Below are 10656 nucleotides of genomic sequence, written 5' to 3' on the forward strand. Positions count from 1 at the left end.
TTACTAGACTGGCCAATATAAAAAGAGGGGCAGTCCAGACATGGAATTTTATATATTATGTTGTTGTTTTCTTTAGGGCTATTATTAGCAGCCGATCGAGGCTACGGCCTACCCCACCGCCAAATCAAAGTCCTTCAAAAGAAGGCATCGTGCTTACCCCATATAAAAATGGGAAAAAAAACACGTTAAAAAACGAAGAACGAAGAAATTCCTTTTAGTGTGTTATTATAGGAAAAAACGAGGTAGACATTAAAAGATTTTAACAATGATTTTATGTTTTCAAACCAACTAAAATAAGTCAAGCTAAGAATGTTCTTAGGGGTTTCTTTCTCAGTGTTACTTTCACTATAGAACTTTTTGTGGGCTTTACTATTATAACAAATATCTAGTATATGTGAAGGATAACATAAATCTATCCTTATTTTTTTTATGTTTAACTTCTTGATCCAAATACTGGGGACTGACAATGTGCAAAGCTCTTAAAAACATAGAAGAAAAAATTGATATTTTGATGTTAAGGTGATGGCCTGAATAAAAATGGACATAAGTTAAGTTGTAGGTTGGTTTCCTATAAATACTAAATTTGCATTGAAATGGTTCTTTGTGTATTAGAACATCTAAGAAAGGGAGTCAATTGTCTTTTTCTAATTCTAAAGTAAACTTAATGGATAATACCTGGTTATTCAAATTAGGGAGTAAATCATTTACATCAATACCAGCAGGCGAAACAGCTAAATTATCGTCAACATGTCTATGTTATGAACCACACCTCGGTTCATCAGGTTCCATCATCAATTACAGAGAGATGGACTGGAAAGACCACCAGAAACCGAGACAACAACAGAGAAAGGGAACCAAAAAAACAGCAAAATTGACCTTAAACCCAGTTTATTAACACTACATAATATACATATTTACAATTGAGTCAAATCTGGCGTAAATCAATAAATATACATCACACAATCAAGGAGTCGTCATAAATAACAAAGATGTAGCAAAATTAGTTACTTTAAAATAAAACATTACCACCCAAGCAAAACTTTCAAAACATCAAATCAAAGTAAACACTCAGGCTACATCATGAAAACAATAACATTACAGACAGCATGATGATTACAGTTAGGATCAATTAACATAAATAAGTTTATAACCAAAAATACACAAATATGAGAAATCAATAAAGCAACATAAATAATATTCCAAGGTAAAAATAATACCAATTCACTCATAATAACAATCAGTTTATAAATATTGGTAATGATAAATCACAAACCTCCTACAGTGCAAAACTGAACATCTACCCAGAGGTGATAAGACCACTAACAAGGGTCACAGAGAATGATCATCAAAGCTCATCGAGGATGACCAGACTACTGCCATGAAATCATTAAAACTGCCCCATGAAGGCAAACAGGAACATCACGAAACACAGATGTTCGCAGCAGAGTCGATGCGACAGCCAAACTGCTGCCTCAGAGGAATGCCTCCTCTCCATTGACGACTATGGTCGAGTCATCAACTCTCCTTGAACTTGACTGAAGTTCTCATCCTCGAAAACTGTAGGGGCCAGCAGTAAACAATTACCTGCTGATAAACGAGTCCACACTGCTGAGCTGTCTAGACCCTGACTCAATGATTACCCAAAACTTGACTAACATTCTGCCAACGAAAGCAATACATGTAAACTCTAACACAAAAAATAAGCACCACCAAGAAAAGAGTACACCCTCAACAAGGGAACAATCATCCCATACACAAAACAAGCACTAAACCTCACACCTCTTCACCTGGCAAAAAAAAAAAAATTTACAGCAAAATTTTTTTTTTCTTCACTCCCCACCCCACCGAGGCTGCCACAACCCTGCCAGCCAAAACAGACCAAATCCTGGCCAAAGGTCACCAAATGTCATTAACCAAATCCTGGCAAGGTCGCCAAATGTTATGAACCACACCTTGGTTCATCAGGTTCCATCATCAATTACAGAGAAATGGACTGGAAAGACTGGCAGAATCCGAGACAACAACAGAGAAAGGGGACCAACAAAAACAGCAAAAATGACATTAAACCTAGTTTATTAACATTACGTAATATACATATTTACAATTGAGTCAAGTCTGGTGTAAATCAATAAATATACATTACACAATCAAAGAGTCAATCATAAATAACAAAGATGTAGCAAAATTAGTTACTTTAAAATAAAACATTACCACCCAAGCAAAAATGTCAAAACATCAAATCAAAGTAAACGCTCATGCTACATCATGAAAACACAAACATCACAGACAGCATAATGATTACAATTAGCATCAATTAACATAAATGAGGTTATAACCAAAAATACACAAGTATGAGAAATCAATAAAGCAGCATAAATAATAATCCAAGGTAAAAATAATACCAATTCACTCATAATAACTATCAATTCATAAATATTGGTAATAATAAATCACAATCCTCCTACAGTGCAAAACTGAACATCTACCCAGAGATGTCAAGACCACTAACAAGGGTCACAGAGATTGACCATCAAAGGTCATCGAGGATGACCAGACTACTGCCGTGAAGTCATTAAAACTGCCCCAGGACGGCAAATAGGAACATCTCCATGAAACACAGATGTTCACAGCAGAAGCAATGCGACAGCCAAACTGCTGCCTCAGTGGACTGCCTCCTCTCCATTGACGACTACAGTCAAGCCATCAACTCTCCTTGAACTTGACTGAAGTTCTCATCCTCGAAAACTGTAGGGGCCAACAGGAAACAATTACCTGCTGGTAAACGAGTTCATGCTGCTAAGCTGTCTAGACCCTGACTCGATGAGTACCCAAACTTGACTAACGTTCTGCCAACGAAAGCAACAGACGTAAACTCTAACACAAAAAATAAGCACCACCGGGAAAAGAGTACACCCTCAACAAGGGAACAATCATCCCATACACAAAACAAGTAATAAACCTCACAGTCTATACCACTTTAAATGAGTATAAATGATATTAGGTAAATATCATGTTTCAAAGAATTCCATATACAAGCTTGAGAGGAGTGGGGATAAAAGGTTGCCCATTGCCATAACAAATATTTGTTGGTAAAATTCACCATTGAATATAAACTTACAATCACAAATGCACAAGCTACAGAGTGAAATAATAATTTATGTCTTACAGGTAGAGGTAATTCATGATTATTTCATTACCAAGATACTCTAAAATAAAATCTACAGGGGCTCTAGTAAAAAGAGAACAAACATCAAAACCAACGAATCTATCAGTGGGGCAAAAAGCAATTTTGTTTAATTTATCAACTAAGTCTAGACAGTTATATACGTGAGAATCGGAGATAGTCCCTGCTCCTATTCTTTTATTTTGTCATCAGAGCAAAATTCACTTCAATTTCAAAAATCTGTTTTCTATATTTCTGCAGCACTAGAATTCATTTATGAATTCAATATTTACTGTTGTATTGATTAAAACACTAAGTTTAATTCTGTTCTAAGATTTCACTTGCCCCTTATAAACACAGTTCCTTGTTCATTTGATCCTGTTATTCTTTCTCTGTATCTTTTCCCACTTCTATGGGGGGTTGACGTTTCTGACAGCTTTCTTCCACCTGGCTCAGTCAAACACATCGTCTTCTGAAAGTTGTTCGTCTCTCAGGTCTTCTCTAGCTACAGCCATCCACCTTTGCTTAGGCCTTCCTCTTGCTCTCCCAGCAGGAACCTCTATCTGCATCACTCTCCTCCCTACATATGTCTTATACCTTCTCAGCACGTGGCCATACCATTGCAGTCTTCTTTCCTGGGCCCTCTTTGATAGTTCTACGACTTTAGTGATTCCTCTTATTCTTTCATTTTTTATCATGTCCATTTTTGTAACTCCACACATCCACCTGAGCATTTTCATCTTTACTGCATCCAATTTCTTCTCTTACACTCTCTTTACTGGCCATGTATCTGCTCCATACATCAAAGCTGGTCTCACTACTGTCTTATACACTTCCTTTATGTTGATTCTGCTGTTGCACAAGGCACCTGACATCTTTCTCTAATTTTTCCATCCAGTCTGCACTTTGTGTGTTTTTTCCACATCCAAATTTCCATTGTCAGTTACTGTTGAACCAAGATACCTAAATTTTTCTACTCGGTTCAACCTTGTCCCTTCCATACTAGTCTCAGAGTCTTGATCTTCATTAAAGCTTAGGTATTCAGTCTTCTTCCTACTGATCTTTAATCCTCTGTCTTCCAGTACCTTCCTCCATTGTTCTAATTTTGATTCCACCCCCTCTGTTGGTGCTGGATAACACTATGTCATCAGCAAACACCATGCACCATTGGGATTGATCTCTTATTCCTTGAGATAGCACATCCATTATCAGGTAAAAAAAACTATGGACTTTAAGCAGATCCCTGATGTAAACCAGCTCTCACTCGTATCCATTCAATTAACCCAACACTGCTTCTAACCTGCATTTTTGCTCCTTCATACATATCTTGGATCAACCTCACATACTTCTCCAGTGTTCCTTTTACTTGGTGTGTGTAGGTGGTGACGTACAAAGTAAACAAACAGGCTACGGGAGCTCTGATGGTCTGCTTAGATTTCAAGGAAACTACAAGGCTCTGTAAGCAGTACAACCTATTTTTCAAGTGCATGAATGTACAGGGATTGTGCAGACGTGAGAAAGCAGTATAGTCTAATTTGGACTTAGCCGTAATTTGAAGACAAAAGTTTGAAATCTCATTCTACACCTCCCCTCAATCAGTTTATGGAGTTTTGCGCATGCGCAGTGGCCATAGCAACGCATTGCGTCCTTGACAACATTGCTTAAAATACTTGAGTTCTGAGTTAGGCCTAGTGCTGAAATTTAAGGAAAATGCCTGCCTATGACAGTGTGGAGTCAGTGACAGCATTATCACAAAACCAGCTAAGCAAACTCACTAATTAAGCACGGTGATTAACGCCATAAGAAATCAAGAGCCAACCAATACCGAGATACTCGATGAGCTAAAGCTACTGAGAGGTGAAATAAATGAAATAAAGACAATTAAACAAGAGGTTAAGGATCTCTCAACCCGATTGGACGAAGCTTACAAGGTTATAAGCCAGCAACAAAAGTTTTTAGAAGCAGTTGATGCAAGAGAAAGAAGCAGAAATATTGTTATAACCGGGTTATCAGAGAACAGCGATGAGATCGGAGATGACGATACTGCCAAGGTAAAGAAGGTGATCGAGGCAACTGGCTATGCAGACGACATGGAGATGGAGCCGAGAAGGTGGCAGATAAGGCGTCTGGGAAGGGAAAACGATCGACGGAATAGACCCATTCATGTCGTGCTTAACAATCGACAACAAAGGAACTATATCTTGGAGAGAGCAAAAAATCTGAAGAACTGTGAAGGACCATTAGCTAGGATATTCATCAAGAAGGATCTTCATCCTGCAGTAAGGAAGGAGATGGCTCGACTTAGAGAAAGAGAGCGAGAAGAGAAAAGTAAGCCAGAAAATGCTGGTACTAACATTAGATATGATTGGAAAAATCGGGTTCTTCTTCGAGACAATGTAGTTATTGATAAATATGTTGTAAATTTTTTCTAGGTTATAGGCAAAACGAATTAAAGATATGTTCCTGGAATATTGCAGGTGTGAGAGATAAGTTGCAAGATCCTGATATTTTGCAGTTTGTCTTGAATTACGACATTGTGTGGCTTTTAGAAGCAAAAACAGTAAGTAATTTAAGTGTGCCAGGTTTTTGTTTATATCACAACCCTTCCCAGAAAGGCAAGCATAGAGGCGGTGTGCTTTTGTTAATTAAAAGAGCATTATGAGATTGATAACAAACGTAAAGTTAGATTGTGAAGGCCAAATCTGGGTTCAGTTGTCTTGCTGGCCTAGTGTCTTTCTCGGTGCTGTTTACATTACACCAGAGGATTCTCCGTACTTTGATGTAGTGCAATTTGGTAATTTAGAGTCTGTGATAAATAATCATGAACAAATAGTTGTTATGGGAGATTTTAATGCCCGTATAGGCTACCCAAATATCGTCAATAAAGAAGGTGTTCCTTATGTCTATGAGAATATTCAAGATAATCACATTAATAATAATGGGCGAAAGCTTCTTGATATTTGTAACCATAGATCGTTGGTTGTAATGAATCATCTCTCATATGAAGGGAAAATAATGGGTGGAAATCTGTCGTATAGAAAGAGAGAATGGGTATCGGAGTTAGATTTGTGTATAATATCAAAAGAATGTATTCAAATGATAGAATGCTTAGAAATAAATCAAGGCATAAGAGGGTCTGATCATGCCCCTTAGGTGTGGTGCTTAAGACAGGTGTCAAAAATTTGTCATTTAAATTTTTGTTGAGAGGGCAGAAAGTTTAGGACTGTCTTACATGAAACCTGATACTCATCAGTTGATTAAAAAAGTGTTTCACATAATAATGTTAACGTTGATAAATTTGTACAGTACATGAGTCTAATTCAACCTCCTGATGTGATTAATGTAGATATGGGCTGCATAGAAACTATAATGAGTGAAGGCTTGGATACGATCAGCAGAGTTGCCGAAAAATGTAAAGTGAAAGGTAGAAGTGTTGATTGGGATGTAACAAAACCTAGATGGGAGCGTTTACTTGAGTGTAATGATTCTAAAGCAATCTGAGAGCTATAGACTGGAAGGGACAGATATTAGAGGCAAATACTTTGCAGCCAGACGACGGAAAATTCAAGACCCATTTTGAATCGCTTTTAAACCCAGGTAATGTGAATGTTCAAAATGAAGGGGTAAGTAATCTTGATGACGTCCCTTATATCCCTATTCTTGATGATCATTTCACTCCACAAGAACTAGATGGGGCTCTAAAAGACATGAATATGAATAAAAGCTACTGTGGCCTCTGCCCCGGATTGTTTGTTCGCCTACCCGCCCTGTGGCTGACGTTTTTCTTGACAGTTTTCAATACTTTGTTTTTGAGTTTGAATTACTTGTCTTCATGGGGATACAGTAAACTTGTTGTACTTTTTAAATCTGGAAACAGAATGGCATGTGGAAATTATAGAGGGATAAGTATCATGGATACGATAGGTAAGATATATGACATACTGCTATTGAATAGACTGAAATTATGGTTCAGTATAGATAAGTGTCAAGCTGGAGCACAGAAAAAGAGGGGATGTATAGAACAAATAATGTCATTAAGATTATTAATTGATTTGGCTATTTTTAAGAAGAAAAACTCTATGTCATGTTTGTGGATTTCAGTAAAGCTTATGATAGAGTTCCCAGAAGAAAAATGATAAGTTATTTGAAGGAACTAGGATGTGGGAAAAGAAGAATGTTGTCTGCAATTCAAGAGATGTACAGTAACACAAAAAATGTTTTAAGAACAGCTGTGATCGATAGCTCTGTTGGCGTACGGCAGGAGCGCCCACTAGTTGTTTGCTGTTTGTCATTTATATGGATAAAATGGTTAGGATGTTAAAAATGCAATACCAGCGGACAGTTTTTTGGGTAATTTACATGTGCTTTTATTGATGGATGACACGGTGATTGTTGCTACTTCTAATGAGAAATGTGTATTAAAAATTTGATATTATGATGCATTATTGTAATGAATATGGCATGCAGCTTAATGAAAAAAAGAGCAAATTTTTCGTGATAAACAAAAGTGTAGGTGACCAGTTGTCAATAACAGTTCAAGGTCAAACTATAAATTACTGTGACCATTATCTTTACCTAGGAACTTGGTTCACAGATGACGGAAAGTTAAAACTTGCTCTCTCTACATCAGCCAAATTGGCAATCGACCTTGAATAAATTCTCAATATTCTGTAACACGAATACTAAAATGCCGTTCTGGTTCAAGAAGAAAGTCTTTGAAGCAGCAGCGACTTTATCCTTGTTTTATGGGTCAGAAACATGGCTAACAAATGCATTACAAAAACCAATAAGTAATTACAATAATTTAGTAAAGAGTCTTCTGGATGTAAGGGTAAATACCTGTACACATTTGTGTTTGGCTGAGTCTGGGATACCCCCAGCACAATTCATCGTGGCATCAAAACGAAAACGTTTTCTGGTGTCAAAGTTGTTTAATCCTGATATGGATGAGCCTTTTCATATTGTATATGCGATGTGCAGGGGTGCAGACTCCCCTGGATATAGATTTATTCAAGATTCTCTGGCCTTTAAGGATCAAATTGATCCACTAATTGATATCACAACATCTATTAGAAACCGCCCAGCTTCAGCAACAAAGTATGTGACTTACAGAAACAAATTGAATCCCAACTTAGGAATACATAAATTATATACGGATAAATTATATATCTCTGATTATATTCGCGCAGCTTTCAGTCGTTTACGACTCATGTCCCATAACCTCCGTATAGAAACAGGTAGGTGGAGCCGAACTCCCCCAGAATTAAGGGTATGTACATGTGATAATAGCACTATTCAGGACGAATCACACGTTCTGATCAATTGTCCTCTTTCAATGCCATGTAGGCGTAAATATCCAAACTTGAGTTATGAATCTCTGAGTACTTTATTCAATGAAAATGATAATATTGTTGATTTGTGTAAATATGTTTATGAAGTGCTTCATATTTATAAGTAATGTGCGGCTTTACCTTCTGTTTTATGTTTTTTCTTCAAGTAAATTTTTTTGTTTATCAAATATTATTTGTATTAGGACTTGATTTTAAATAGTTATGTAACCACTTTTTTTCTTATAGTAAGTTCCTTTTTCGTTTATTTTTATAATCTTATAGGATTATGTTATTTGTACTTGATATTTTATTCTTCTTGTTAATAATTTTTTTTTCTGTATAGGCCATGTACTTGCAAGAACAGAGATTACTGTTTACTTTGTATATTTTGTATTATGTCACGTTGTGGACAAATTTGTACTAATTATTGTATACTTTTGTCAATAAAATAACTAACTAACTACCTCCAAACCTCTTGGTGTGGTACCCTATCATATATCTTTTCCAGATCAATGAATACTATGTGCGGTCGTTTCTGCTTTTCCTGGTATTTTTCCATCATCTGTCCTAGGGCAAACACTGCATATGTCATTCCTCTTCCTGGCATGAAGCCAAACTGTTCTTCACCTACAGATGTTTCTTCTCTAATTCTTAGATTCATTATTATTTCCCAGATTTTCATGGTGTGAGACATTAGCTTTATTCCTCTGTAGTTTGCACAATCCTAGATGTCACCCTTCTCTTTATAGATAGGCACAATAAAGTTTTCTCTCCATTCTTTTGGTACCTTTTCCTGGTTGTATATTTTCTTTGCTAGGTCCCACAGAATGTCTATTTCTTCTTCTCCCAGGCAATTCCGCACCTCTGCAGGAATTCCATCTGGTCCTATTGCTTTACCATTTTTCATCTTTAGTGCCTGCTTTACTTCCCTCCTGCTAATAGTGTGTGATACCAAGGTTCTGGAATCCATCTTCAAGGAATTTTCAAGGATTTTCTTCATTTAACAGATGTTCATAATATTCTTTCCACCTTTTCTTTATCTTATCCTCGTTGCATAAAACCACTCCATTCCCATCCTTAACCTGTTTTATTTTATTACATGGGAGTAGTCTTTGGTGTGCTTGTCCCTTGACTTTGCAATTCTGTGAATTTTTCTCTCTCGCTAAGGTGTTTCCAGCTCTTCGTACATGTCACCTAATGTTCTTGCCTTTTCTTGTGCAACTGCCTTCTTTACTTGTTACTCATGTTCGTTGGTACCTCTCCTCATACTCTTGCTGTCCATACTTTTCCCAGATCTTTTTTGCATCTGTTTTTGGCTTTCATCACCTCTTTCACTTCATCATTCCACCACCAGGTTTCCTTGTCGCCTGTAGGTTTCTTTCCAGATGTTTTTCCGAACACTTCTCCACCCACTCTCTTTATCACCATAATGTTGTGGTTCCACCATTCTTGCACTCCTTCTAGCAATCTAACTTTCCTCAATGTTCTCTCCTTAAATTCCTGCTTCGTTTCCTCTTCTTGTGTCAGCTTCCACCACTTAATTGTTGATGGGACATGTGCAGGACTACCTTTTACTGTGTTCCTTATTTCCAAGTTCATTGCCACCACCCTGTGCTGTGCTGCCGCACACTCCCCATTTAAAATTCTACAATTTCTCACCTCTCTCAAATGTGATCTTCTGTACATGAGGAAGTCAATTTGATTTTCTCTTGCTCCATTCTTGCATGTGATGTACTGATTTTCTTTCTTTTCAAAACAGGTGCCGACAATAACCAAATCAAATGACAGTGCACAATCCACAACTCTCTCTCCCTCGTCATTTCTCTCTCCAACTTCCCAGCCACCATGCACCCTCTCAGTGCCCTCTCTGGTCCTTCCTAAATTTCCATTCATGTCACCATCAATAATTAATCTCTTCTGATATTTCACTCAACTGTTGGTCCATTTCCTCCCAAAATGCCACTTTCTCAACTTCATCACATCTTGCTTGAGGGGCATAAGCACTCATGATGTTGACTATTTTTCCATCTAGGCACAGTTTCACAACCATTGCTCTATCACTTGTCCTCTTCACGCTTATTATGCTGTCTTTTAAGCTTTTTGACAGAATTATTCCCACTTCATTTCTACCTTCTTTATTTGCACCGTTATATAGCACTTTCC

At 37.2% G+C, this 10656-nt stretch overlaps 1 protein-coding gene across 1 annotated transcript; it reads right to left on the bottom strand.

Annotated features, from left to right (window-relative positions):
• Nucleotides 1–9756: 9756 nt before the first annotated feature.
• On the bottom strand, nt 9757–10386 carry LOC136842326 (uncharacterized). Its single transcript, XM_067109585.1, has one exon. The coding sequence runs from the start codon at nt 10384–10386 to the stop codon at nt 9757–9759; it is 630 nt and encodes a 209-aa protein (XP_066965686.1).
• Between the last annotated feature and the right edge of the window lie 270 nt (nt 10387–10656).

Source organism: Macrobrachium rosenbergii, chromosome 10 (genome assembly GCF_040412425.1).
Source record: "Macrobrachium rosenbergii isolate ZJJX-2024 chromosome 10, ASM4041242v1, whole genome shotgun sequence".
Lineage (NCBI taxonomy): Eukaryota > Metazoa > Arthropoda > Malacostraca > Decapoda > Palaemonidae > Macrobrachium > Macrobrachium rosenbergii.

Bases quoted from the DNA above. Each gene is read 5' to 3' on its own strand.
- LOC136842326 (XM_067109585.1), bottom strand. From the start codon at position 10,386: ATGAATGGAAATTTAGGAAGGACCAGAGAGGGCACTGAGAGGGTGCAT.